Here is a 26,228-nt window from a genome sequence, read left to right on the forward strand (position 1 = left end):
CACACAAAAACATGTACATGAATGTTTATAGCAGCTTTATTCATAATTGCCTGTACTTGGAAACAACCAAAATGTCCTTCAGTTGGTGAATGGGTAAATAAACTAGGATACATATAGACAATGGAATACTCTTCAGTGTTAAGCAGAAATGAGCTATCAAGCCAAGAAAAGACAGGGAGGAATTTTAAATGCATATTACTAAGTGAAAGAAGCCAAACTGAAAAGGCTATATACTTCGTAATTCCAACTATATGACATTGTGGAAAAGGAAAAACTATGGAGATAATAAAAAAAAAAAAGCTCAGTGGTTGCCAGAGGTTTGCAGGGAGGGAGGGAGGGATGAATGAGTAGAGCACAGAGGATCTTTAGGGCAGTGAAACTATTTTGTATGATACTGTATTGGTGGATACATGCCATTATACATGTTGTCAAAACCCACAGAATGTACAACACAGAGCGTGAACCCTAATGTAATCTATGGCCTTTAATTAACAACAATGAATCAATATTGGTTCATCAGTTGTGACAAATGTACCACACTAATGCAAGATATTTATAATAGGGAAAATTGAGGAGGGGGGAGATTAGGGAGTACGTGGAAACTCTGTACTTTCCATTCAAATTTTCCGTAAACTTAAAACTGCTAAGAAAAAAGAAAAAAAAGTTGACTAATTAACAACAAAAAAAGGCCTCAGAGTATAAGTGTAAAGTTTAACAATGTAAGGAAAACACACTAGTTAACCATATTAACTTTAATATCTATTCGGAGTTTAAAAGTTTCCCAGCAACACAAAAGAAGATTTTTGCTTTGAGACATTAATTAAAACTGTACAAATATATATATAACCATTACCACTAACATAAATTACTCTTTAGATTTTAACATTTTTCAAGAAGGTGAGCTGAATCGTCTGTACAAAAATACCATGTTCTTACTATGCCTTTGCATAATGTCCACAAGATGATACCAATTACATTAGCATTTGTTACAAAGTCATAAAATACATAAAAAATAAGCAGTTTGATAACATTGTTCTTTAAAAAGAATATCTATTCCGTAAATCGACAAGCTTGAATAGAGTAGTCCTGAATTCAAAATGTCTATTTTAAATACAAGTTTAGAAATAAAACTAAGAAAATATGTAGTAAGTGAAATCACTGCGATAGCAACTGAATGCATTTGCTCTTCAGAGCAAGTGTGAAGGTCAGAGCGGAGTCAGTGATCTGCCTGCAGCAGCAGCAGGAGTTTGCTTTGGGGGACGAGCTGGTATACTTCATCTTTGTGCCTCGTGGGAATACGGAAACAACGTGTTTTGAAAGTCTGATGAACACACTTGATGTGAAGATGACAGAACCTTGACTTGGTTAATTTGGAAGTCATCAAGCCATTGGGTTTGATAGTCACCACGAATTCATAGCAGTTGTATTGATCAAAATCGAACAATCGACTCTTTCTCCACTAAAATCAGGTGATGTGATTTTGACATCTCTATGTTAAAGAAGTATTTATTTCTAAGAAAGATGTCCTGCTTTAGATTAGAATTATCATTGCTTCCATAATTCCAAAGTAGAAAAGTGATAAATTACCATCTTTCTGCCATTGCCAAAATGGTAGCGTAGAACCTTGGCCAAATAAGAACCGTAACTGACAGTCCACAGACATCTATGTAATTGCTATAAAAACCCAAAACAAAACAAACCTCTGAGGCCAAACGATAAAATCTTTAATAGTTTGGGCAAATATAAAACACTCTAAACACTTATTTCTGGAGGCATTTTTTTAAAAAGCTTCTTATTGTACTTAGTATCTATTAATTTGTAGATCAAATACTTGACACTTTGGCAAATAGTTTATTCAATACTTTGTAAAGTCCTACCCATATATCAGCACTGTGGGCAATGATGCTAAGAAAATGCATTTCATTTCTAGGAAAGAAAGAAAACAGGAGATGAGTTTTGCTCTTCAGAGTACCCACTATGACATATTTCTTCCAGAACTCAGTAGAAATAGACATCTGTAGACATTTCCCGGGGTCAGGGGACTTGCACAGACTCTGTGGAGCGATGCTGTGGGACTTCACACCAGACTCCTATCGGTGGCCTCCGTACTTGGCCACCCAGTCTGTCCTCCCGTGCACGGAGGAGACTGGCTGTGCGCGGTTCACAATATTTAGATTCTTGGCTGTAGGATTATAAGTAGGTCCTGAAAACTGCCCCTGACCAGTTTTTGTGTTCCAGGGATATTCTGAAAGAAAGCAGAACCAGAAATTAGAATTTTATTCAGATGATTATTAAATTCAAAATAAAGCAGTTCATTTTATGGGGGAAAATCTGAATTTATCTTTTTTTTTTTTTTTAATAAATTTATTTATTTATTTTTGGCTGTGTTGGGTCTTCGTTTCTGTGCGAGGGCTTTCTCTAGTTGCGGCAAGCGGGGGCCACTCTTCATCGCGGTGCGCGGGCCTCTCACTATCGCGGCCTCTCTTGTTGCGGAGCACAGGCTCCAGACGCGCAGGCTCAGTAGTTGTGGCTCACGGGCCCAGCCGCTCCGCGGCACGTGGGATCTTCCCAGACCAGGGCTCGAACCCGTGTCCCCTGCATTGGCAGCCGGACTCCCAACCACTGCGCCACCAAGGAAGCCCTGAATTTATCTTTTTTTTAAAAAAATTATTTATTTTTGGCTGTGTTGGGTCTTCGTTGCTGTGCACGGGCATACTCTAGTTGTGACGAGCGGGGGCTGCTCTTCATTGCGGTGCCCGGGCTTCTCACTGCGGTGGCTTCTCTTGTTGCGGAGCATGGGCTCTAGGCGTGCGGGCTTCAGTAGTGGCGGCGCATGGGCTCAGTAGCTGTGGCTCGTGGGCTCTAGAGCGCAGGCTCAGTAGTTGTGGCACACGGGCTTAGTTGCTCTGTGGCATGTGGGATCTTCCCGGACCAGGGCTCGAACCCGTGTCCCCTGTGTTGGCAGGCGGATTCTTAACCACTGCGCCACCAGGGAAGTCCGAAAATCTGAATTTGTCTTTAAAAGATTAATTCAGTGGTCTCTAAGGTTTTTTTAAAATGTATATATATAAGCCAAAAATTCTATTGTAGTATTATGCTGACACCATTTAGCGTTTTCAGCAGCTTAAGAGCCATAATTTCTGGTTTATAGTTCTGACACTGCTGCTGTTTCTTATTTGGGCTCACTGAAGTGCCCATCATATTTTGATAGGCAATATCAACTGGGATGACCAAGAATAACTCCTTGGTTTAAGTTGAATGGGCAATACCCACAGTGTCAGTGACTATTTAAAATCACACTGTGGTTACCTGTAAATAATACCTGAGCACAGTATCGCTACAGCAGGTGTATTCCGAATTGTGAATCCTGTAAAGCTCTGGCTTCATGGAGCCGCACAGATGGGGTCACACAGCAGGTTTCTCTTTAAACATGAAAATGTGGTTTTTGGAGTCAAGAAACTTCATGTTTTATTGGGAAATCGATGGATGATAACAAAATCCCTTTGAAAAGTGAGCCATTCTTAGGATCCCAAACCTTTCATCACAAGGTTTGCCTTATTCATACATGTATCGGCTGATTAAAATTTTGTGAAAATTTTAATGTGTTAGACATCTGTTACCTGAACAATTTATAAGCTCAGATTGCTTGAACATGTCAAATGACAAAGCAGTAAATCATTTCAGAGAAAACTTCAATATCCTCAGTCCTTCCTTCACCCCTTCCTCACTTCAAACTGGGAGCTAGGTATCAGAGCTATTCTCTCTGATGTTCCATCTTTCTGTTTGGGATTTAAATATCTTTTCACACTATGTGGTAGCTGTCATTCTTGGATTATACTCTGTAGGAGTCAACTTTGAAATGACTCTCTAACCATTCTGTACACCTAACACTAGCTATACTATATTTATTTGCATGGTGTTCCCATTTTTTTCTTCTCTTTTTACTGTAGAATTGGAAGTATAGGAGGAACTTAAGGGAGCATGTGGGTCCTGATGTGTTGTTAACCTCAGCTTAAAGGGAACAAAGCCTTACGTGAGGAACCGCCCTGGTGACAGTCACCCCAACTGCTTTGTGGTTCAGTTGGGACAAGGAGGCCAAGAGTTCTTCCTTGGTTTGACGGGTCATTTCATCCCACTCTTACTGGGTTTAAAGTTCTCAAAGCCAATAAAACTCCTTAACAAAGACAGGGACAGTGTCTAGAAGGGCCAGTTAAGTGCACCGTATTTTCTAGGAATAGCCCTTTAGTCTAACCCTCTGCAATATACACCAGCATCAGTCTGATAAATTAGTGCACTCACATCAGAATGGTACCATGGGCAGAGGAGAGAGCACATGGGAGGGGAGGGCAGGAGGGAGGAGACAATAAGTCTCCGTGACTGAGAGAAAGGGAAAGGGAAAACCCATTCTTAAGCTAACAGTGGGTGAGAAGTGAGGCGTCTGGGGAGTAACATCCAGAGAAGCTTTTTTTCCAGATGATGACATAGTCTTAAGTCCTAAATTAAATGCATTTGAAGGAAACTGTGTCCAGGCCAACCTTTGTAAAACCTTCTTTGAAAAGGGAATCATTTTGCCAGTAAGGCGGTAGTGTTGACGTTTAGGATTCCTTTCTGAGAAAGAACAGAGTTTTAGGACTCCAGCACCCTTGGTGAAGAACTTAGTAGCTGACAAAGGAGCCCAGGTCTCGTGTGGGGCAAAGAAATGCTTTGTTCAGCAGCTGGCTGTGCCCACACCTCACCGCTCCCCAGAACGGAGCTGGCAGCCCTCTAACACTTGCTGTGCATTTATTTTAAAACCTGCATGTGTCCTATCAAGGGCATTTAACTTCTTGTAGGAAATGTTTGCTGAAGGAAAAGGTGTTTGCCTCTAGTTAAGAATGCAATCCATGCCACTGCTATATAACTTTTAGCAAGATAGAAAACTTCTGTAAAATGGAGATAATGATGGTACCTTCTGTCTTAGAGCCATTGGGAGAGAGTTCAGTGAGTTAATGCATGTAAAGCACGTAGCACAGGGCCCCGTACTTCTAGAGGGCGGCTGTGTCTGAAAGAAGTCACTCCTCTAAGTCCTTGTTACTGTCAGAGCAGGGGACAAGGAGGTATGAGGGGGTTTGGGTTGAGAGATGACATGGGGAGGGAGGAAGAAATTAATGTGATTTTTCTTCTCCAGACTTGAGGATGAGGAAGGAGAGCAGAGAGGGAGGCTGAGAGAAGGGGAAATAGTCGAGTAAATACGGTAATAACCTGGTTTTATTCTCTTGTGGGAAACTGTCACACCAGTGGGAGGGCTGGAAGACACATCTCTTACAGAACAGTGTTTTCCTAAGGATTTGCATTGACCACTTGAGAATGATTAATATTTACTTCTTTTTTTTTTTTTTTTTTTTTTTACCTTTCCTCCTATCACGATCTGTAGGAAAATCTGATAAGCAGAGTAAAATGAAGAGATGAAAAGTTATGAGAAAGCATTTTACTTAAAAAAATGAAAACAGGAATATGCATGCTAATCGGACAGAATAATTAATATATAAAGGCCTCCAATCCCTTATAAAAATATGTTCAAAAATACCCACTTTCACTTTCTAAGGGCAGGTACTCAAACTAATTTGAGACGTTATGATTTTCTGCCTTCATATTAAAAATTGCTACCGGGCTTCCCTGGTGGCGCAGTGGTTGAGAATCTGCCTGCTAATGCAGGGGACGCGGGTTCGAGCCCTGGTCTGGGAAGATCCCACATGCCACGGAGCAGCTGGGCCCGTGAGCCACAACTACTGAGCCTGCGCGTCTGGAGCCTGTGCCCCGCAACGGGAGGGGCCGTGATAGTGAAAGGCCCGCGCACCGCGATGAAGAGCGGTCCCCGCACCGCGATGAAGAGTGGCCCCCGCTTGCCGCAACTAGAGAAAGCCCTCGCACGAACCGAAGACCCAACACAGCCAAAAATAAAATAAATAAATAAATAAATATCCTCCAGACCCTAATCCACCTGCCTTAAAAAAAAAAAAAAAAAAAAAAAAAAAAAAAAAAAAAAAAAAAATTGCTACCAAGCCATGGCTAATGAGTCATGATAAGGCTGCCCTAAAGTATCTGAGGCTTTATAAAAATTATTGCTGTACATAAAATGTTTATTTATGTATTCTGTTTCAGCAGAGAGGTAATCAAGCAGTTCTTTTCGCAGATAAGGTAACTGAGTACTGCTTAAGCAGTTCTACCATGGTAAGAAATAAAAAATTACGTAAGTCCAGTGCTTTTTACAATTTTAGCTCCGAGAGCATGAACTTTAAAGACTGGTAACTCTAATCAAGAGTTCTATAATATAAGATCCTGGCTGGGACAGACTGGGAGAAGACTTTTGAAGTCAACTTTTAAATTAAACTGTAACTAGATATCTTATCAAACTTGTAATTACCTGCCTCAGTGTTTATCTTAGGTGCTTTAAGAAGGGTATCTATTTTAGACTGAAATAACTTAGAGAACATTCATAGTCAGATCTGGTCAACTCAAGTACAGAATCCTCACCTCAGTTTCAAGGGCGTCCCCCTGAATGTGGCTGTCACACGCCACGCCACTGCAGAGCAGGTGACCAAGTTAGTCATAGCGTCGGAGGGTGGGGAATAAAACTTCACCACCTAGTATATTACAGAGCGAAAGCCAGTCAAAGTTCTGCCGCAGTTTAGTTCTAAACCCTAAGATGGAACTGCAGAAGGACTACCCATTAACTGATACGTAACAGAGCCTCAGCATCTGTTGCGCTTTCCGCTCCGTGCCAGGTACCAGGTGGGAAGCTCTGAAAAGTGCATGCTCGCACACTCTTCGGAATTAGACAGTTTCTATCCCACCTCCACTATGTACAAGCTGTGTGACCCTAGGTAAATGACTCATTGTCAGTTTCCTCATCTGTACAAGATCTACCTCATCAGGTCATTGGGAGGATTCAGTGGCACAATCTGTGTGTCTGACCGAGAAAAACCACTGAATCAGAGGTAGTAGCTCCTCTTGTTAGACTCTCAAATCGCATCTTTGGGACATTTTGCCAAAAACAGAACTGTAGTTAATAGGTGAGACTAATTTAAAAGTCTTCACTCACGGAAGGTGACTATAAACTTTAAAAGCTCCTTTCTGATCAGCATTCTCAAAAACTGTATCTGAAGTTGTTCTTACCTGAAGCGGTCGCACCGAGTGTTGCTAAGTGTATCCTCTGGCCAGCTGACCCCACTTCTTTTTTGAGAAAGGAAGGAATATATCCTGACTGATTGTAAGTAGCATAACTTCCAAGATTTCCTAGTGACGTATCATAAAGTTTCAGAGTCAGAAGGTTAATATTTTAAAGCACCGGAGAGTAACTTTGATTACAACCACTACTAATTCTAAATTCTGTTTTGGGGGCATCGTCTATATTTCATGCGCGGCACTACGGTTTTACAGATGTTCCCATTCAGTCCATATAACAACCCTCTTGGATGCATGTTACTATCCACACCTGACTTGGCTAACTTCTCACAGTTAGTAAGTGACCAGGTTAGAATGTGAACCCAAGGTGTCGCCCTGAATGTACCCAGGTTTTTATGACTCCACTTTTTAACCTGAGAGTATATTTCCTGCCAGGAAGCCCCCATCCCTGCGGTGCTCTCTGAGCACTTCTTCGTCTTGTAAAATCACCCTGATAAGTGCGCCTGTTCTCACAGGGGTTGTTGTAGGGATTGAGTGAGATGAATGTAAAGCACTTAGCACAGGCCCTGCTGTCCGAGACATGTCAGCTGTCACCATCCTCATCGCTCTTAGTGAATGATCAGTCTGCGGGGAAGTGTAAGGGCAGGAGACCAGTCAGGAGGGCACTGCTGTAGCCGAAATGAGAGAGAAAGTAAGAGAGTCTGAACTTAGACGGTCATGGAGGGATGGAGGAGGGAACTAGCAGGTGTATGGGGTGGGAGGGGTGGGAAGGAGAGTAATATAAACCCCCAAGTCTGTAGCGTAGGTGACTGAGAACAGGATTCAGGGGAAGAATCAGTGTGGGGTAAAGACCTGGTGCCCATGGGAGATTCAAGTCACAGAGGTCCAGCAGGCCTGGAGATCTGGAATGATCGGGGCATGGCGGTGATGGCACCGTGGGCTTGGAGGAGCCAGCCCAGAGGGACTGTGGGATATGCAAAGACCCGGAATAGAACAGAACCCAGGGAACAGCACTAAGGGGGAGAAAAGAAAAGGACCCTGCTGGGGAGAGAGTGGAGAGGTAGACGGTAGGAATAGGGTCTGGAAACTCCAGAGAAGACAGCGTGTGACAAGGAAGGAGTAGCAAATAAGGCAGAGGTCTGGTGGGGTTGGCACTGCCCTGGGACAGGCCCCGGCAGGAGCTGTTTCAGTGGCCCGAGGCAAGCTGAGGACAGACTGCAGTGAGCCGAGGGGTAAAGTGGAAATAAGAGGAAAAATGAATATAACTTCTCTTTTAAGGAGCCTGGCTACACCAGAAAAGGGACAGGTTTGTCAGTGAGAAGGTGAATCAGGGCTCTGACCGCCTTGGTGGTTTCAAAGAACCGTTCATCTGGCAGCTACGACTGAAGCTTATTTTTACATGGTGTCGTTTGACCACAAGGCTGGACTCTGCCTTCCTGTGTCCCTGACGTCTGTCACGGTGCTGTGCATAGCAGGCGCTCAATAAGTGTTTGCTCCTGAACCAACAAATGTCAAACGGCAATATTATTTATCAGACCCTAAAGGATGTTACACAGTAAACACGTTATCAGTTTATACGATTTTTAACACTGCTGCCTCATTTGTCCTTTCTTTTCGCCTTGAGGTACTCATTCTAATTTACGAATCAGCCCTTTACTTCAAAAGACTTTTTGAAAGGGAAGTTCAAGGCAGTAATCCCATTCAGTAGCTGCCTGAGAACATATCTCCCGGGACGTCCATGGCGATCCAGTGGTTAAGACTCTGCACTTCCAATGCAGGGGGCGTGGGTTCGATCCCTGGTCAGGGAACTAATAGCCCACATGCCACGTGGCGTGGCTGGAAAAAAAAAGATCTCTCCCACTCTCATCCCCATCATCAGAGCAAACACTTATTAAATGCTTATTGTGTGACAAAAATCCTAGGGATGGTCGTATAATAATGCCTCGGTCAGTATTATTTCCTCTGTCTTACAGGCGGGGAAACTGACTTAGAGGACCCAAGTAACTTGTCCAAGATCACAAGGCTAGTGAGTGACTGAACAGGGACACGTCAGGCTCTAAAACCGATGCACTGATCGGTTACAGGATGCTTCTTCCTACTGGAGGAAGAAGTTGCTAAGGGAAAATGCATAGAAAATTAAGTCTTCTTAAATTATTTTGGCTTTTCATTTGAAGTACCTTGTGAGCTGCAAATTTTTAGGTTGGAGCCAATAGTTAGCACTGTTTAAACCACTGACAGCAAAATTCTAGGAAATCCGTCATCTCTATGAACCTGGTTAACTTTTTCTTTTAAATGATGGTTCATGCTCAGAAATGAGTCTCAGAACTTAAAAAAAAAAATTTCCAGGAATATTGATTATAAAATTAGAAAATATCCCTTTAATTATTTTTCATAGATTTGCTTGATTTCTTTAAATTGTCATAATTAATTTAAGAAGACAAGCATAGAGCTTTTTGAGAGCTAATTACTCTTAGAATTCCAGCTCCCGAAGAAAGAGGTTCTTGACGGTGCGAATGCTTCTGTCTCTCCTACTCCTGATCTGACCCCTAAAAGCAGGTGACCTTGGCCTTCGTAGTGGCCTTTTATGACAAGATTTGGGGTAGATGTTGAGAATAAAATTGGACAGGAGATTCAAAGAACAAACTGTACTCATCTACAAGGCCCAGAAATTACCTTGTGAGTCCTGTAATTTTTCAGGAAAACTTTCATTGCATGATAGTTTTTCAATTGGTTTAATTATGCTTTCTTCTAAAGAGAAGGCAGATGGAAGGAAAGAATGAACAATAGGGAGAATGTTATAGGAAAAGCAGAGAAAAAATGGATTCCATGATTAATGAAAAGATGCAGAAAGAAACCTTAAAATGTTTCTCCGAGAAAATGTGCTCGGTGCTGTCTCAGCTTTCATTTGATGTCAGTCGTATATTTCCCTGAGACTCAAAGTTGTGCAGCTGTCATTTTACCTGACTGTATTTAACCACTTGGTTCAGTGAATATTATTTTTAAATAACTGAGAAAAAATTAGCAAATTGCAGTGCCGCAGCACTGTTAAATGGATAAGATATCGAGAGCATTTGATGTCACGTCAGAACACCTCAGGAGACTCCTCGGTTGCTGCAGTGATCCTCAAACTCTTTTGATCCAATACCACCTACATATTTTTTAAGAAAGAACTCTCTACCTCTTCAGACACTTTAAGCTGATATCTAAAATGTTTCCTCATAAGTTTTACAGTTCCAAAGGATTTAACTTCTGGCATACTGTAATTATAGACATTTAAAAATAAAACTATTACATCTCTCTTATAAATATAATCAGTGGAATCTAAATACCATAGTGATTTTATGCTGACCAATACTGACTTAAGAAATACGTGACCACATGGGACTTCCCTGGTGGTCCAGTGGTTAAGACTCTGCCCTCCTACTGCAGGGGGCGCTGTTCGATCCCCGGTCTGGGAACTAAGATTGCACATGCCACGAGGTAAGGCCAAAAAAAAAAAAAAAGAAATACATGACCACAGTCCTTTTTAACAGGTAGAAATTTCACATGAATCCCTTTTCTCTCTAAAATTTTATTTTCATTCATATGTCAACTCCCAAATTTTATCTGAATATAATTTTAGACTTAAAGTCTTTAAATTAACCAGTCAAAAATGTGTATAGATTGAAACCTTTAAAAAAATTTCTTGTAACCAACCATAAGTATATTAAAATACTTTTTTCTGGATTAAGTTAACTATAGTTAGAATGATTCGTTGTATATAATTTATCAAAAAAGATGAATATTATAGAATTTGATTATTAAAAGTGAAAAATCGGATTTTTTTTGGAAATTCATCTCTTAATGAGAAAGATGGGACCTTTTTCAAGTGGTTCATGTATCCATCAATAAATATTACTTATTGCTAAAATCAGACAGGACTCAGCTTCATTTTTTTTTTTTTTTTTCTAAAGATGGGAAGCAAGGAGAAATCTTGTAAATGCATAGTAGGGAATGAAAGGTGTTTTGTTACAGCTTTGTTACTATAGTCTTTGAACACTATTCAGAGTTACAGATCAAATATCACATAGTGATCTTATAAAAAATGATTTTTAAAAAAATTTTCATTTTATATTGGAGTACAGTTGATTTACAGTGTTGTGTTAGTTTCACAAATGATTTTTAATTATCTGTTAGCTATAACTCAACTAGGTTCTCCTTCAATTTTTTAAAAGCTAAGAACTGGAAACCACTTGACTTAAGGATTTATTTGTTCCCCATCATCAGAGTTACTCACTTTCTCAACACTGACACCAATATATCAAACTAGCCCTTTGACTGTCACCCCACATATTTTTACACTTTGGGGAAAAAGGAAACATTTAAAAGTAAAAATCCGCAGAAGGAAAACAGTGTAAGTTCATACTTTAAATGTAGTCTTGCTTTACCTGCATTACTCCTTTTGAAAGCAAGTTCTGCCCCCATGGGTCCCAACGACTTAGGAAATAACTGGCTATTCCAGGTATATGGGTGCATATCCTTTCCACTGGCTATCAAGGACACGTTCTTGGGGCTTACACCTTAGAAGAACAAAACAGTCATTTTGAAGGTTAGGGTGCCATCATAAACTTGAAGGAAAAATATACATTCAAACTAAGACTAGAAAGAACACAAGGGAATGGAAATAAATTTGGGCTACAGTGGAGCAAATACTTGCTTTTTGATGGACCCTAACATGATCCTCAGCCCTAAACACAATAGCCTGGAATCCTCACAGTGTCTTTTAGAAACGTTAAGTTATTTTCTGTAATACAAGTAATGATAAACATTGGACATTTCTTGCTAAATGTCTCTTAAAATTTGAGGTGGCACAAAAATTTTCTTCCAAAAGATATTTCCATGTCATACACTTACTTTGAGTGTATGCTCTGTGCCAGACCCTTGAGGAACACTTGGGGTAGCTGGGGAAAACAGACATGCGGCCAAGAACGCAGGGGAACTGAGAGGTTCGGAAGTACGTGTAAAGATCCATCCGTGAAGCTTATTTGCATATCGGATATAGTAAAATATAAACGGTTAATTGTTTATGATTTTCTGAAATCTGTGAAATGTGGACTCGGCCTTGGACTTTGGTCCCAGTGGTCAAAGGGTGTTGTTTTAACCTAGTTTTAAGAGATTTGAGAACTTCCTGAACTTGCTTTCTTTTGACTGATAATTAAATTGGGTTCAGCCTAGCAGACGCCAGAGACATCACACTGTCTAAGCCTCTGGGTCATACATGTAGGGTTCTCTTGAGTGTAGAAAACATCCTTACCGAGGACTACTATTAATGTACAGAGAGGGTCAGTCCCTGTTTCAAGGGAGCTTTGAATTTTCCCAAAGTGAACTCCTTGGCAAGGTTTCACATTTATGAGACATATAATAATATTCCTTGTTTTAAAGCCAGAAACAAGCCTGGTTGTTCCGAACCAAGCCTCAAGGTTACCTGTCATCAGTTCTCTGTTCTCTAAGGAAACACTCTATCAGGTAGATCATTTCCCTTTATTATAGGATATTGCTCCTTATGGATTTTGGTTTCTAATAAATACCTACAAATAGAACTATAATAGGTAATTCCCTGACAATAAAGAAGATGCACTAGGTAGCAATTACTCAGGTTAAAAACATCTTCACACGCGCACACACACCCACACACACACACACACAAAAGATATTTACCCCTAAAGAAGGTGCAAGGTTGGGGAGAAAACTACAAATCTCTTTAGGTGAATATTTTTTATAAATACAGTTCAACAAAGAATGGGCCCTGAATACTTACATTGTTTTAATACAATTAGCCTTGCGATATCCCTAGTCTTTTTTTTTTCAGTAAATACATACTACACTATTGAAAATAATTGCTTTAACTCTTTGTTAAAAGATTTCAATTTTCCTGGAAATAGACAAAATCTAGAATTTTAAAACATGTATTAGTTTACAAACTTTTCTGGGGTACCTTCTATACCCAAACACCGTTAAAGAGAAGCAAAAATTAATATACTATCATCCGTCCCCTCAAAGGAAATTAAAAAGTCAGTCAGCAAATATTTACTGAGCACCTACCACGTGCCAGGCAGTGTGTGTGGCATTGGAGAAAAAGTGGTGAACAAAGTAGACCAGTTTCTGTCCTTGCGGCTCTTATAATCTACTCTAGTGAGAAGGGAGACATGAACAGTTATAGATAATTAGGTGAGTAATTAGCAGTGTGCAAATTATGCAGAAGAATCTGGTGCTGAGGCTGCTGCAAAAAACAGAAGCAAGAAAGCCAGTCTTCTGAAAAGGTAATTTTAAGCTGGAATGTGAATCATGATAAGGACTTGGTAGGAGTTGGGGAGGTGTGTTCCTGGCAGAGGCGTCAGTGTGGGCAGTGGACCTGGGAAGGGGAAGAACTGGGAGTCAGAGTCGGTAGGCAAGGATGGAGCTGGAACAGGGCGTGGCCCAGAGTGAGGCTGGAGAGGGGAGCAGGCAGCAGATCACAGGGGAGTTCGTGTGTCTCGCTAAGAAATTTAAAACGCAGTAGGAGAGGCACATATACAAATGACACAGGACGTTGGATACACTGGGTGGAAGGAAGGACCATAAGTGATAATGGGACTCGAGAAGGATCCACAGAACAGGGTTTCAAAAGTGCTGGGACCGGGCGTGAGACCAGAGGGCACCGCCGAGATCGTTAGCACCTCCACTGTATACTCTATTTGCAACAACTACCTTGTGATAATTAAGTACCTAAGGCTTACGGGCGAGCTGATGGATAACTGCAGTCCCATCGTTAAGTAACAGAAAACAGAATCTCAGAGTCGTGCTCCAGTACACAGCCGGTCAGTAGCAGGTCAATAACTATGACTCTTGCGTCCCTCTCCCTGAAGGCCAGTGTCACAGATCTGCCAATCCTTGCAGTATAATGTCAGGCTGCCCTGAAATTATATGGTACATTTCTAGAGCTCCCATGATCCTAAAGATTGATGCTTAATAAGACCTTAATACTTGGCTTTATGGTAAACAAACAAAAAAAAAATGGAAGCCCCCCAAGGATAATACTCTTTGTTATTCCTGAGGATATTCAATGAATTAACTACAGACCATAAATAAATGTCAAGGATCACTTCTTCTTTGCATTTCTGTCCTCTGCAGTTGCTGGATCACGATAGGTGCTCAATAAATGTTTGTCCAAGTGACTGAACTGAGCTCAGTTCTAGTTTCAAATCTCACCCAGCTCTAGAGGGGCCATCTTTGAGACAAAACATGCCAAAATAGGGTACAGTCAGGCTCAGGTTTAGATTTCAAACAGTTCGTTCTAATTTTGAGTCTGTTTCTTAGGCTTCAATTACAGCCATGCTTCTGACCCAGAGTAATTAGTAGAATTTGTTAGATCTTTCTGGTGGAAAAGGAAATGATCAGATGGGTCTCAGATACCCTGAAATACGTTCCTGAAAACTGCATGAGGGAGCAAGTAGAGCTGGGAAAACAGGCGTCTGCCAAAAATTTTGCAATACCCTTTTCCACCACCGGAGGGCGCACTTCTATAGCGAAGATGAAGCACTGATTTTATTTCAGTGAAATAGATTCAATTTTCTTTCTTTTTTAAACAGGGAAAAGTGTCCCCCATGAATCTGTGTTCTGGAAACTTTATTACACCCCTGCTTTTGCAGTCAGATCAGAACTTCCTCATGGTTTCAGCACCGAAACTTACTAACCAACTGGTGTCTTTGCACCTTTCAAAAGTGCACCCTCTCTTACGGTCTTAATTCCCACTCCTCTCACCGTCCTAAGGAACAGGTCATCACCCTCTCTATCCAGACGTGTGCAGTGGCCTCTTGACCAGTCTCCTTGGGCCCCTCGACCAGTCCCCTACCCTTTTTGAGCCCCTAGCGTGGTCTACCTAGCAGCCAGAATGATCTTTTAAAAACACAAATCAGATCATTTAGGAAACAGTATAAAATTCTACCTCTTATAAGAACTGGTAATGGGAGTGCAGAATTGTTTGAATACAGTTGACAGAAGGCATAGCTTTGGTGGGGGAGGGTGGTATTTTCTGAACCATACTCGTCATCGTGACTGGTGACTGCCAGGCATTTCCTGAGCAGACTTCACAGAGGCAGGAGGTCCAGAAAAGTCCCCGGGCACAGGCTGAGCCCGAAAAGAGCGCTGTGATTGTATTTCACTGGTGCCCTTTCTTCAGGGATTCAAAGACCCTGGAGCATGACCTATTAACTATTCTAGTTACCAGGAAACATTTTATTTTCTCTGCTTACCTGGAAGGTATCTTGATTGTTTCAAATAGTACTGTTTAGCTGTTGAAGCAGTTGACAATTCAGAATCAGATTTTAGGGAAATAGCAGCGGGTAAGTTCTTGTTTTCCCCTGTTGAGTGGTTGGGGCCTGCAGGTACTGACTCTGGAAGCCTTGAAAGTCAACATAAAGTAGCATCACCGGGTGAAGAACGGGAAGATGACGGCTGCTCTGCTCTCGCCCACCCCCCGCACATCTTTTCAAAGCAGTCAGTGGTTTCCATCAGAGACCTTCTGCTGACAGGAGCACTAAATGACAGCCCCTCTCCCGAGTAGATATCGGGCAGTGCCTAGTATCATTCCTAATGCTGGACAATATGAGGCAGAAAGCTTTGTAACTAAGCAGCAAGTTGCCTGTGTACAGTGTGTTTCCATTTTTCCTGCGACTGCTGCAGCTGTGGATTTGTGATGTGGGAAGATGGCATGTTGGAAGGAAGGAGAATCACAGCCATCTCCAGCTGGCTACTCCAGCGGTGAGTAACCACTAAGGTTGTTAGAACACGGTTTAGGCTGGGCTAAGAGAACTGACGTGGGGAAAGAAGTGTTAGGCAAGTCCCCAAACAGAATTTCCAAAGAGCCTAATGACATACAGAGACACCATGCATTTGCTGACGTGTGCCTGCTCCCCGGAAGGCAGAATCGACTGGGGCGGTGGCGAGCGCCTGGCGGGGTGCCTGGCGGGGACCAGGCGGGGTGCCTCTGTCCCCCAGGGCCCGGCCTCCTACGGCCCCAGCTCTGTGTAGGAACGGAGGCCTTCCGGCATCCCGGCTTAGCTCTGTCTAGTTCCCGAGGCCGTCTCTCCGAGCGGCAGCCTTCGCTGCCAGAGGACGGGGCTGCGATTGGTTTTGCTGCCTGTCGCTCTGTGTGCGGCCCTGCACCACGACCTTCTCTCCCACCTGTGACCGGGCCTCTTCCCGTGCTGAGGCCTGGCCCCCCTGGCCAGCTCTCGTCACCTGTCTGACCCCAGGCCTCCGCGGTTCCCCCCGGGAAAGCCCTGCTCACCACGTCGACCCCCTTAGAGATGGACGCTGATGTGATTGGCCCTTTGAACTGCTGGCCACCACTTTGGGGTGGCCCTGGACACAGGGAGCCCCCTTCATTAGAAACAGCCCTACTCATTTCCGGCCACTGTCTTTACACCCTGCTTTCCAACACAGGCTAAAATACCCTATTTCTAAATGCCGGGTTTTCCCCTTGAGAGAAATACATACAGGGCAAGGAAGGGCGAAGAGCCAGTCTTCCAATCTCTCCCTTTGGGTAGCACCGCAACGCTTGTTACACCCTCGTGCCGGGCGAGATTGGAAGTGGCTGGGAGGTGGGACTTTCTGACTTAAAGTGGGAGGGGGGATAAGCAGGTTTATTCTGTTTATTCTCAAGTTTGTGGATTTTAGGGAGGAGTACCTATGGAACTTGGGGATCTGGAAATTGACTGACTGAGAATTATCTCCCCATGGAAAGTCTTCATCTACCTTCAGAGGTATGTGTACTCCAAAGTGAAGACTTCTGCACTGTACAGTGCCAAACAGCTATGAGGGAAGTTTCCCTGACTCGTGCGCCACCTCTTCTCCCTATTCCTCTTTTGTTCCAAGGCGGGGCAGGGACAAGGAAAATATTTTCCCAAAATAGTCACTAAAATTTCACCCATCTTCACCTCAAAGTTGAATAATGCAACTGAAAAGGGATTGCTAGAGATATCAAACTTCCAGGAAAAGTTTAGAAAATGATCAAAAAAGTTAAGAACAGCAAGCAAATAAATGATTAACTCTGAACGCCACCACCAGAGGAAACCATTACCTCTGTAGATTATGCTTTGCTTTTTGCCAAGAGGCATGTGGATTTCAAGTGGGAATTATGGTGATCATAATTTAACAGGGGCCACGAGAGACTGAACTAGAACTCCTCCCTCCACACACGCTCAGCCACTGATGCTGAGAATCGTTACTGTGAGGAGGCAGGAGTCCTGCTTTTTCAGAGGTAAAAACACGGAGATATGGATTTGACAGAAGAAACATTAGGCTACTTCTTGTCTTTTAATATGTACACTCATTTATACTTAGTGAGTAAAGTTGATGCGTGATGAAAACATATTTTCCCGAGAAATGTGAAATCTTACCGAAATGGAGAATCTTTTTTCCTCGTTTCTTTGAAAACACTGATGCTTGGCTTCTTGGAATGGGAGACTCCGACATCACAGTCCTCAAACTCTTCCCAGCCGTCTTCAGCCTTGAACACAGCCTGACCCCAGCGCCTCCTGGCACCTTTATGGCCCAGAGTGCCACTTGGCTTCTGTGGTGGGAAACCAGTATCATCCTCTTTAATCGGGTGCCGAATGCCTTCTATGTGCAAGCTATTACATTTGATGCTAAGTCCCCATCCTCAAGGAGCTTTCCGTACAGTTAAGGAGATAACATATATACATATTTAAAAGTATTAACAAAAATAGGTAGCACGTGCTAAAAATATGATAGGAAATTGAGAGAGGACGGATCTCTGTGAACTTGGGTTGGGGGCAACTTGAATACGTAGGATCAGAATTGACTCTTCGTTGATGTGTAATCTGGAAAACTGCCACGCGTGGCTGTGTCTCTTTGGGCAAATGACTTAACTTTTCAAAGCCTTAGTTTCCTTCTCCTTAAATGGCGACATACAGTATTTATCTAACTTAGTGTTTTCGCATTTGATAGTAAAATACATCAAAAGTTTCTAGGATAGGGCCTGGCACATAAGCGTTACTGTAGGTTAGGTATTATTGTTGTGGTTGTTATTCTGGAGTTTGGAAGAGGAGATGCATAGAGTATGGCTTTTTAATAGGAAAGTGCCAGAGTGTGTTCCAGGGGGAAAGGGCAGACTGCGTTTCCTGAAGCAGATGGTTCATGCTGGATGGAGGATAGGGTTGTAAAGACAGGCCGATGCTCTATGATGAAGGGCCTTCCTTATATGCCTGGGACATCGCAGCTGTCCTATGGGCAGTGGAGAACACTGGATGTTTTTGAGATTAAAAAAAAGTGATAGGGCTTCCCTGGTGGCACAGTGGTTGAGAGTCTGCCTGCCAATGCAGGGGACACAGGTTCGAGCCCTGGTCTGGGAAGATCCCACATGCCACGGAGCAACTGGGCCCGTGAGCCACAACTACTGAGCCTGCGCGTCTGGAGCCTGTGCTCCGCAACAAGAGAGGCCACGATAGCGAGAGGCCCACGCACCGCGATGAAGAGTGGCCCCCGCTTGCCGCAACTAGAGAAAGCCCTCGCACAGAAACGAAGACCCAACATAAACAAAAATAAATAAATTAATAAATAAATTAAAAAAAAAAAAGTGATGTGATAAAGGCAGCATTCGAGAAAGGTCAGGCTCCCCAGACAGGAGGCCTTTGCAGTTAACAGTGGCGTGCGGTAACAAGAGCCACGGGTTCATAGTGGTTGGAATGCTCAGGAAAGAATACATTTGCTGTTAACGACAAAGAAAAGGTCTGGACTTTTTTCTGTCTCTCCGAACAGAGGTCAAGGAGAGCACAGCAGACACTGCTTCCTCGCTAAGGTTTTGTCCAGGGCGGCGATACGCCCACGTGAAAGGCCTGAAATGCCAGCCTCCCTTGCAGCTCTATGTAGCCATGGGACACGACCCAGCCGGTGAGTTGTAAGCGCAAGTCTGTCGGGAGGGGCTTCCACGAGAAACAGTTTAGGCTCTGCCGGCCTGTGCCAGTGTCTGCCACTCTTCCCCCTTCTGGAAGGCAGATGCAACCCCAAAGGAGGAGCAGCCAGCTGTGGCCACAGGACCGAGAGCCACCTGCCGAGGAGGGCAGTAGAGCAGGAAGACAGAGCAGTCTGGTTCCTTTTATGAGCTGCACCAGCCCTGGCTTACCCACCACCCGCCTTCTCGCTGTGAGAGAAAAACAACCCCTCGTGGTTTAAGCCACAGTGGTCAGGTTCTGTCCTAAGCCACTGAATGTAATCCTATTGGACACAGAGAAGGAAAGGCAGGGGTGACTTTAAAAATGTGAGCCTGACTGTCTCAGAACGGTAGCTCTGTGAACAGAAATAAGGAATGAGGAAGAAGACCTGGTCTGAGGCAGACCATGAGGTGGTTTTATTCAAATTTACATGGGGTGGTTTGGGGGCATATAAACTGAAAAATCCAAAAGGCAATTGAAAATTGGTTAATTTGGAAGCAAGGTCAGCAAATACAGCTGTGTTTGAAGTAAGAAGATGCTTAGAGAATGGATATGCCATTGCTTGAAGCTGATGGTGCCATAGTGATGGATGATGAACAAAAAGTGGTGTTTGCCAACTTCTCTTATACTGTTGTTTCTTGGTCAGAGAGAATGAGCTACAGACTAAGGAGAATAAGAAGATCTAAAGACCCACGTGAGTAGAGTTAATCAAAAGTTATACTTGGCTGAGTCCAAGACTCTTATTTCAGTGGAATTGTTTTGTTAGGGTCCTGCTGAACAATGCCAGTAACATCAAGTCGTCTTATGTCTAAGAAGATTGGAAAGGGACAAATATTAATAATTTTTATAAAGTAGAAGGTGCATTTTTGCAAACTCCACATTAATAAGTTTGGTACCAGCTGAGGGCAAAGATTCTAATATCAGTTATTAAAGAGAAAGTCTTTGAGCACTAAGGATAAAAGGTGGTAGATCACACAGGCCACCATTTTTCATAAAAAGCAAACAGTGAATGCATGTAGTCTATATGGCCTTCAGCAAAGGAGGTGACAGGGTCTTCTTTCATGCTATCAAAGAAATGAAGTAATAAAAGGACAACAAAGGAGCATCAGTACTGTCATGGGCTGAATGTTTATGTCCCACCAAAATTTATACCCCAACTCCAATGGGTTGGTATTTGGAGATGGGGCTTTGGGAGGTAACTGAGGATGAGATGAGGTCACGAGGGTGGGACCCTCATGGTGGGATTAGTGCCCTTAGAAGAAGAGAATCCAGGGAGCTGCTTTCTCTCTCTGCCATGTGGACAAAGCAAGAAGGTGCTGTCTACAAATCAGGAGGAGGGCCCCACCAGGAATCAAGTTGGCTGGCACCTTGGTCTTGGACTTCCCAACCTCCAAAAGTGTGAGAAAGTAAATTTTTGTTATTTAAGCCACCCAGTCTATGGTATTTTCTTATGGCAGCCTGAGCAGACTGAGACAAGTACATAGTTCAATAATCTGACCAGGAGTACTGATGAATGGATCAGTATCCACCTAGAAGAAGGTTCTAGTGGCTTGCTATCCCAAGGGCACATTGCTATTCTGTTCATCGTGAAGGTACAGGAGGTAAAAAACGAACAACCATTCCATAGCTGGTGACAAGCTGGGCAGAAGGGTTAAACTGAGAAGACAAAATAAGGGTTCAAAAATACTTATTAGAAATGTGAGAGGTAAAAATAAGGTCTTCCAATTTTTTTAATCCTAGTGATCAAATACACAATGAGAGGTACAGAATATGTGATTGAGCAGAAGCACTTGTGAGAAACAGACTTGGGAATTTTAGTTAACAGAATGCTCAATCCCAACTCTGGAACTCATTAGCCATCTAAAAATTTCAGGCTAGTTTATTGGGTACTTTAACTTAGTGAGAGTACGTGAAGGAACTGAGGGTGCTTCTCTTAGAGAAAGGGGCAGATAATGTAAGGGTGATTTTCAAATATCCGAAAGGCTGCCTGTCTGGAAGAGTGATTAACTTTTATTAAAAGCTACAGAAACCAGATTTTAGCTCAGTATGAGGAAGAACTTTCTAGTAGTCAGAATTGCCCCAAAGATAATGTGGACTCCTCAAGACCCTGGAGGTGGTTCAAAAACAGTGTGGACAATTATTCATTCATTCATTCAACAGATATTTGTTGAGAATTTACCATGTGCCACACACTGTTTTGGGTTCTGGGTCTGTACTGAGAAACCAAACAGACAGACGTCTTTTATATCTTCCTCAACATTTTTAGAATGCCTAGAAACAAAATCCTACTGGAACCAAACCATCGCATCTGAAGTGTCATTATGGGCTACTTACGGTTGGCATGGTTTTGACGATAGTTGGAAATAGCGTTGGCGGCTGTTTCTGTTGACTCTGCTGCTTGGGCGCTTGCTGGACACCCGTGTTCTGTGGCGGCTGGACGGACCGCAGTGGCTGGTGGCTACTGTTCGGCTGGGGCTGCCCAGGAGTCTGGTCACTTATGTCTGGCAGAGGCTTAGGTTCTAGATCAACTACAGGTGGCTTTGACTCTAGTGCTTGCGCATGCTTATGTAAAGGCTGTTTCGATTCCAGACGATGTGAGGAAGGGCCTAATACTTGACCAACTTGAAAATATGGGTGTTTCAATGCCTAAAGAAGCATGGAAATAACAAATGGAAAATGGTTTCACCTAAATTTATTGCATATAAACTGTTGTCCAGCGCTGGGCTAGGCATATATCACTAGTCTAGGTAAGCTTCAGAGATTTAGAAAGCATCCAGTTTTCCCCTTATGTGATGACTTTAAAAAGATACCCAGAAAAAAAAATGATTTGAGAAGTAAATTTCATTAAAAAAAATGAAGAAGTACATATTAGTAGAAAGAATGTATAACTCACTTGTAATTTTAACATCCAGTCAAGGCAACTGTTCTTTTAAAGACTCTGTATAAAAAACAAAGTCTAGCTTACAAGCATTGGCTGAATTTGATGTGATTAACTCAAACTAAAACACTAGATTCTGATAATGTTTTAGACTCCGTAAAGGCATTAAGAAATGAGTTAAGAAAGCCTTCTACATAGTTTATTTTAAATGATTAACTCTAACATCATATAAAATTCAGGGTTATTTTTAGCCTAACTATAAGTACATGTCTGCTCGCAAAAAAAAAAAATTCTAAGAAACTGAAATAAGCTTTAACAATATATCAGCAATGAGAAAATACTTATGGGAATAAACTACAAAAGTACAAGTAAAAATGGTCACTGTTTGAGTTGTAACTAGATCAGTCATCAAATCACTGTTACTGCGTGGAAGTGGGGGGTAGGGGACAGAGCTGGTGACCATCTGGGTGACACAGGCTAGAGCAGCGGTTCTCAACTGGGGGTATTTTGCCCCTTCGGAGGCATTTTTTTTTATTGTCACAACTCGGGGGCTGGAGGCGCTCCGGGCACCTAGGCACGCTGTCAGGGTTGCTGCTCAGTATCCTACAGCGAACCCGACAGCCTCCCCACAGCAAAGAATTAGCGGGTCAGAAATGTCAGTAGTACTGAGGTTGGTGAAGACTGGTCTAGAGAGTGTCTGAAGCTCTCTGTGCAGCTCAGCTGTGGATACAGGTCCCCTTATCAGTACTACACGTCTGGGTGGGGAGGAAAGTTCCCAGTTCTGCTGTTTTGTGTGTGTGTGTATCGGGGAAGGGGCTGCTCCTTAAGATAATCAAGCCCTGCTCCCCTGCACCTCCTGCCCTAAGCCAGTACCCACCTACGTGGAGGCATAGCCCTGACCCACAGTTAACTTCTCAGGCGTGCAAGGGCAGATTTTAGATGGACAGACGCAACTCCTGTAACTTAACCTCTCCCTGTCTCCCTGCTTCCACTAAAAAGCAGGGCAATGAAATAGTGAACAAGGAAGAGGTGAAGGGCAGGGAGGTGTATATTTTGGCAGAGGTAGAAAAAGTTCTTCTTCTGAGTTTCCCCTTAGAAACTTCGTTGTGTCCCCTACCACACCTGATTGGACATTGCTAAGTGGAACTCAACAACTGTAGACGATTTAAATACATCAGTACCTGACACAGAGAAGGCACTCAAGTTCTGAATTAAGTAGCTCCATTAAGTAGTATGTCACTATTCCTAAATCAGTAATGTACATTTTGGAGCTAGAAGCTTTATGAATGTTTTGTAATTTCAAGGCTTCATCTGTAACTTTTCCTTTTTAAGATATCAGCTACCATCCTTAAAGAAACAGAGGATCTTTAAAAAAATAATAACTTCTTTTTTCCCATTTGTTAAGGGAATATTGATTGAATAGAATAAGGAATGTATAGAAAGTTCTGAAGAAGAAATTAAAATCATCTCTAAAGCCAACACCAAGAGAAAACTACTGCTCACATTTTGATGTTTTTCTTTTCAGTACTTCTTTCTAGTCTTTCATATACATTGTCTTTCATATACATACACATATATAGAGAGAGAGATTTTACCTTACACAGACTTGCAGCTTCTGCAACTATAAGTACCTCATGCCAGTACCCCACTGTTGTAATTACTATCATTTTACAGATTATTTTAACGTTTGATAGGGCAAGCTGTCTAACCCTACCACTGTCCTCTGATTACTTATTATTGTTCAAACCTGTCTTGGCTATTCTTTCCTATTTGTTCTTCCAGTTGACCTTTAGAAAATATCTTCTCAAATTAAATTTTTTAAAAGCCAAATAATTATTTGGTTTATTTCAATCCTCAATTTATATTTAAATAACAATACTATAAAGCCTGTTATGACTTTTAAATTTAAGCCCTTTGCAGATAAAACCATGGCGTTTTTAAGACCATGAGACAGGATTCATCTGTAGGTGCTGAGCGTATAGTCACAAAGGAGCCAAGCGTGGGTATCACACGCTGCCCTCTTTTTTTTTTTTTTTTTTTTTTTTTACATTATTATCCTCATTACCTAGGATCCATGGCAGTCTTTTTTTTTTTAATTTTTATTTATTTATTTATTTATGGCTGTGTTGGGTCTTCGTTTCTGTGCGAGGGCTTTCTCTAGTTGTGGCAAGCGGGGGCCACTCTTCATCGCGGTGCGCGGGCCTCTCACTATCGCGGTCTCTCTTGTTGCGGGGCACAGGCTCCAGACGCGCAGGCTCAGTAATTGTGGCTCACGGGCCCAGTTGCTCCGCGGCACGTGGGATCTTCCCGGACCGGGGCTCGAACCCGTGTCCCCTGCATTGGCAGGCAGATTCTCAACCACTGCGCCACCAGGGAAGCCCACACGCTGCCCTCTTGTGGGAGCGAGCATTACTCCAGTCCTGTGGAGGGATGATACTGCTGTGTAGAGGGAACCCGAGGCCTCTACACAGTAGGAGAGCGTGGGAAAGTCTACTAGGCTGTCTAACTGAAGAGATGCTCTTTTACTACCTGTGACAAGTTTCTTCCTAATTAGCTTGTCACACGCCTGAATTTTTTTTTTTGACTTTTACTTTCTTCTTTGTTCTTTTAAACTATGAAATGAACACAAGCTCATCATAAACATTTGGAGTCATACAGAAAATACAAAAAACTACCCTGTGCAAATCAGGTCAACATTTTTCTAACTCTAAATCTGATTTTTTGTTATTTCATAGTTGTCCTTCTAGCCCGTTTCCCACCGTTCCCCCGTTCCCATTCACCCTCCGGTTCTGCCGCTGCCTGAACGTTTAGAACTCTATCACTCTGCCAGAGAAAGAAGGGAAAGGAAGATGCTAGATGGGAAACAAGTGTGAGCAAGTTCCGACATTCTTAATGCCTCGTGTAAACGTCATTTCCTGTGCAAATTCTTCCTTAAATTTTACCACCATCCTTCCTCTGGGTGGAAGGATCATCCCTATACCTGTCTCTGTTAACTGTCTCTAAATTATCAAAGCACTTTGTCCCCCAAAAAAGTGTGGTAGAAGATTGAGTACTTGCAGAATGTTCCACTAGGCCAGGAAAGGGGTCGTATATTCATATCTGAAATTCCAACCACCTTACATACTACCAGGCACTTAGTTTCTTAGTTTGTGCTCAATAAATATTGAAAGAATAGTGATTTCAAAACTTTCTTGAAAGGTTACTGAAATGGACATTCATTCTCTGTCCAGATTCCATTGTGCCTTCATAGCCAACCACTTATTTCCTTTGGTGGTGGTGGCGGGATCATTTTTCTCCTAGTGTACGTCATATAAGTGGAATAGTAAATTCAAATGCCTCTACCCTCACCTCAAAAGCCAGAGAAATACAGCTTTATTCCCCCAGATAGTTATCCGCACCGTTTAGTTTTCTAAGGCTGTTATAACAAGTACCAAAGATTGGGTGGCTTAAACAACAGAAATGTATTTTGTCACCATCCTGGAGGCTAGAAGTCAGAGATCAAAGTGTCGACATGCCTGAATTTTTATCATTAGAGATTAATTCCTTTCAGCCTCAACCTCCACAGGGTTCCTCATTTGAACCACAAAACAGAAAATCATTGGAGTGGCTATTTTTGCAATTCTCCCAAGAATCTTACATGCCTAGAAGTTAAATCATTACATACACTGGATGCCTTAAGCTTTAGGGCTTAATTCTCTCGGTAAAACTCTGGTTGAAAATAGACAGGTCTTTGTAAAGAAAAATATCCCTGATATTGTAAAACCTCCAATTAAAAAAAAAAAAAAAAACCCACACACAACTATACCAGGGAGATCTGTCTTACCTGGCTTGCTGTTGGTCGTTTCTTTGGATCCCAACTCAACATCTCAGTCATAAGCTGAATAGCTTCACTACTGGCATTGGGAATAAGAGTTTTTAAGTTTATAGGAACACACTGGGGAAAGCGGAAATTCATAGAGGATGCAAGCTGGTACCCTTCTGGCCAGTCACTCTGTTTAAGGAATATATAAGTGGGGGAGGGGAGACAATAAGTAATTTGTTTTTAAATATCAATTTAAAACAGAGTAATAATATAAAAATCACTTGTGTATGAAAATTTTAATGTTGACTCATATAAATAAATGTGAAAATGAAATACCAGACCACATACACAATTCAGTGCTATAAACAGTATAGAACAAACAGTGAGTTGAGAATTAGGGAAAAAAATGAGA

The 26,228-nt window shown here is 42.3% G+C and overlaps 1 protein-coding gene across 3 annotated transcripts in view; it reads right to left on the reverse strand.

The window, feature by feature from the left end:
• Positions 1–1,883: 1,883 nt before the first annotated feature.
• MAK (male germ cell associated kinase) overlaps positions 1,884–26,228 on the reverse strand; it is a 41,967-nt gene continuing 17,622 nt past the window's right edge. The window contains exons 7-14 of one of the 3 annotated variants that reach the window (XM_059940640.1): positions 25,838–26,005; positions 21,471–21,782; positions 17,583–17,755; positions 15,435–15,583; positions 11,592–11,723; positions 9,838–9,912; positions 7,156–7,275; positions 1,884–2,245 (exon numbers count right to left, since the gene is read on the reverse strand). In XM_059940640.1, the coding sequence (XP_059796623.1) occupies positions 2,091–2,245; positions 7,156–7,275; positions 9,838–9,912; positions 11,592–11,723; positions 15,435–15,583; positions 17,583–17,755; positions 21,471–21,782; positions 25,838–26,005 (1,284 nt within the window). In that variant the 3' untranslated portion in view covers positions 1,884–2,090. The remainder of the gene's footprint in view (positions 2,246–7,155; positions 7,276–9,837; positions 9,913–11,591; positions 11,724–15,434; positions 15,584–17,582; positions 17,756–21,470; positions 21,783–25,837; positions 26,006–26,228) is intronic. The other 2 variants (XM_059940641.1, XM_059940642.1) reach the window with 2 other exon arrangements.

Source organism: Balaenoptera ricei, chromosome 11 (assembly GCF_028023285.1).
Source record: "Balaenoptera ricei isolate mBalRic1 chromosome 11, mBalRic1.hap2, whole genome shotgun sequence".
NCBI lineage: Eukaryota > Metazoa > Chordata > Mammalia > Artiodactyla > Balaenopteridae > Balaenoptera > Balaenoptera ricei.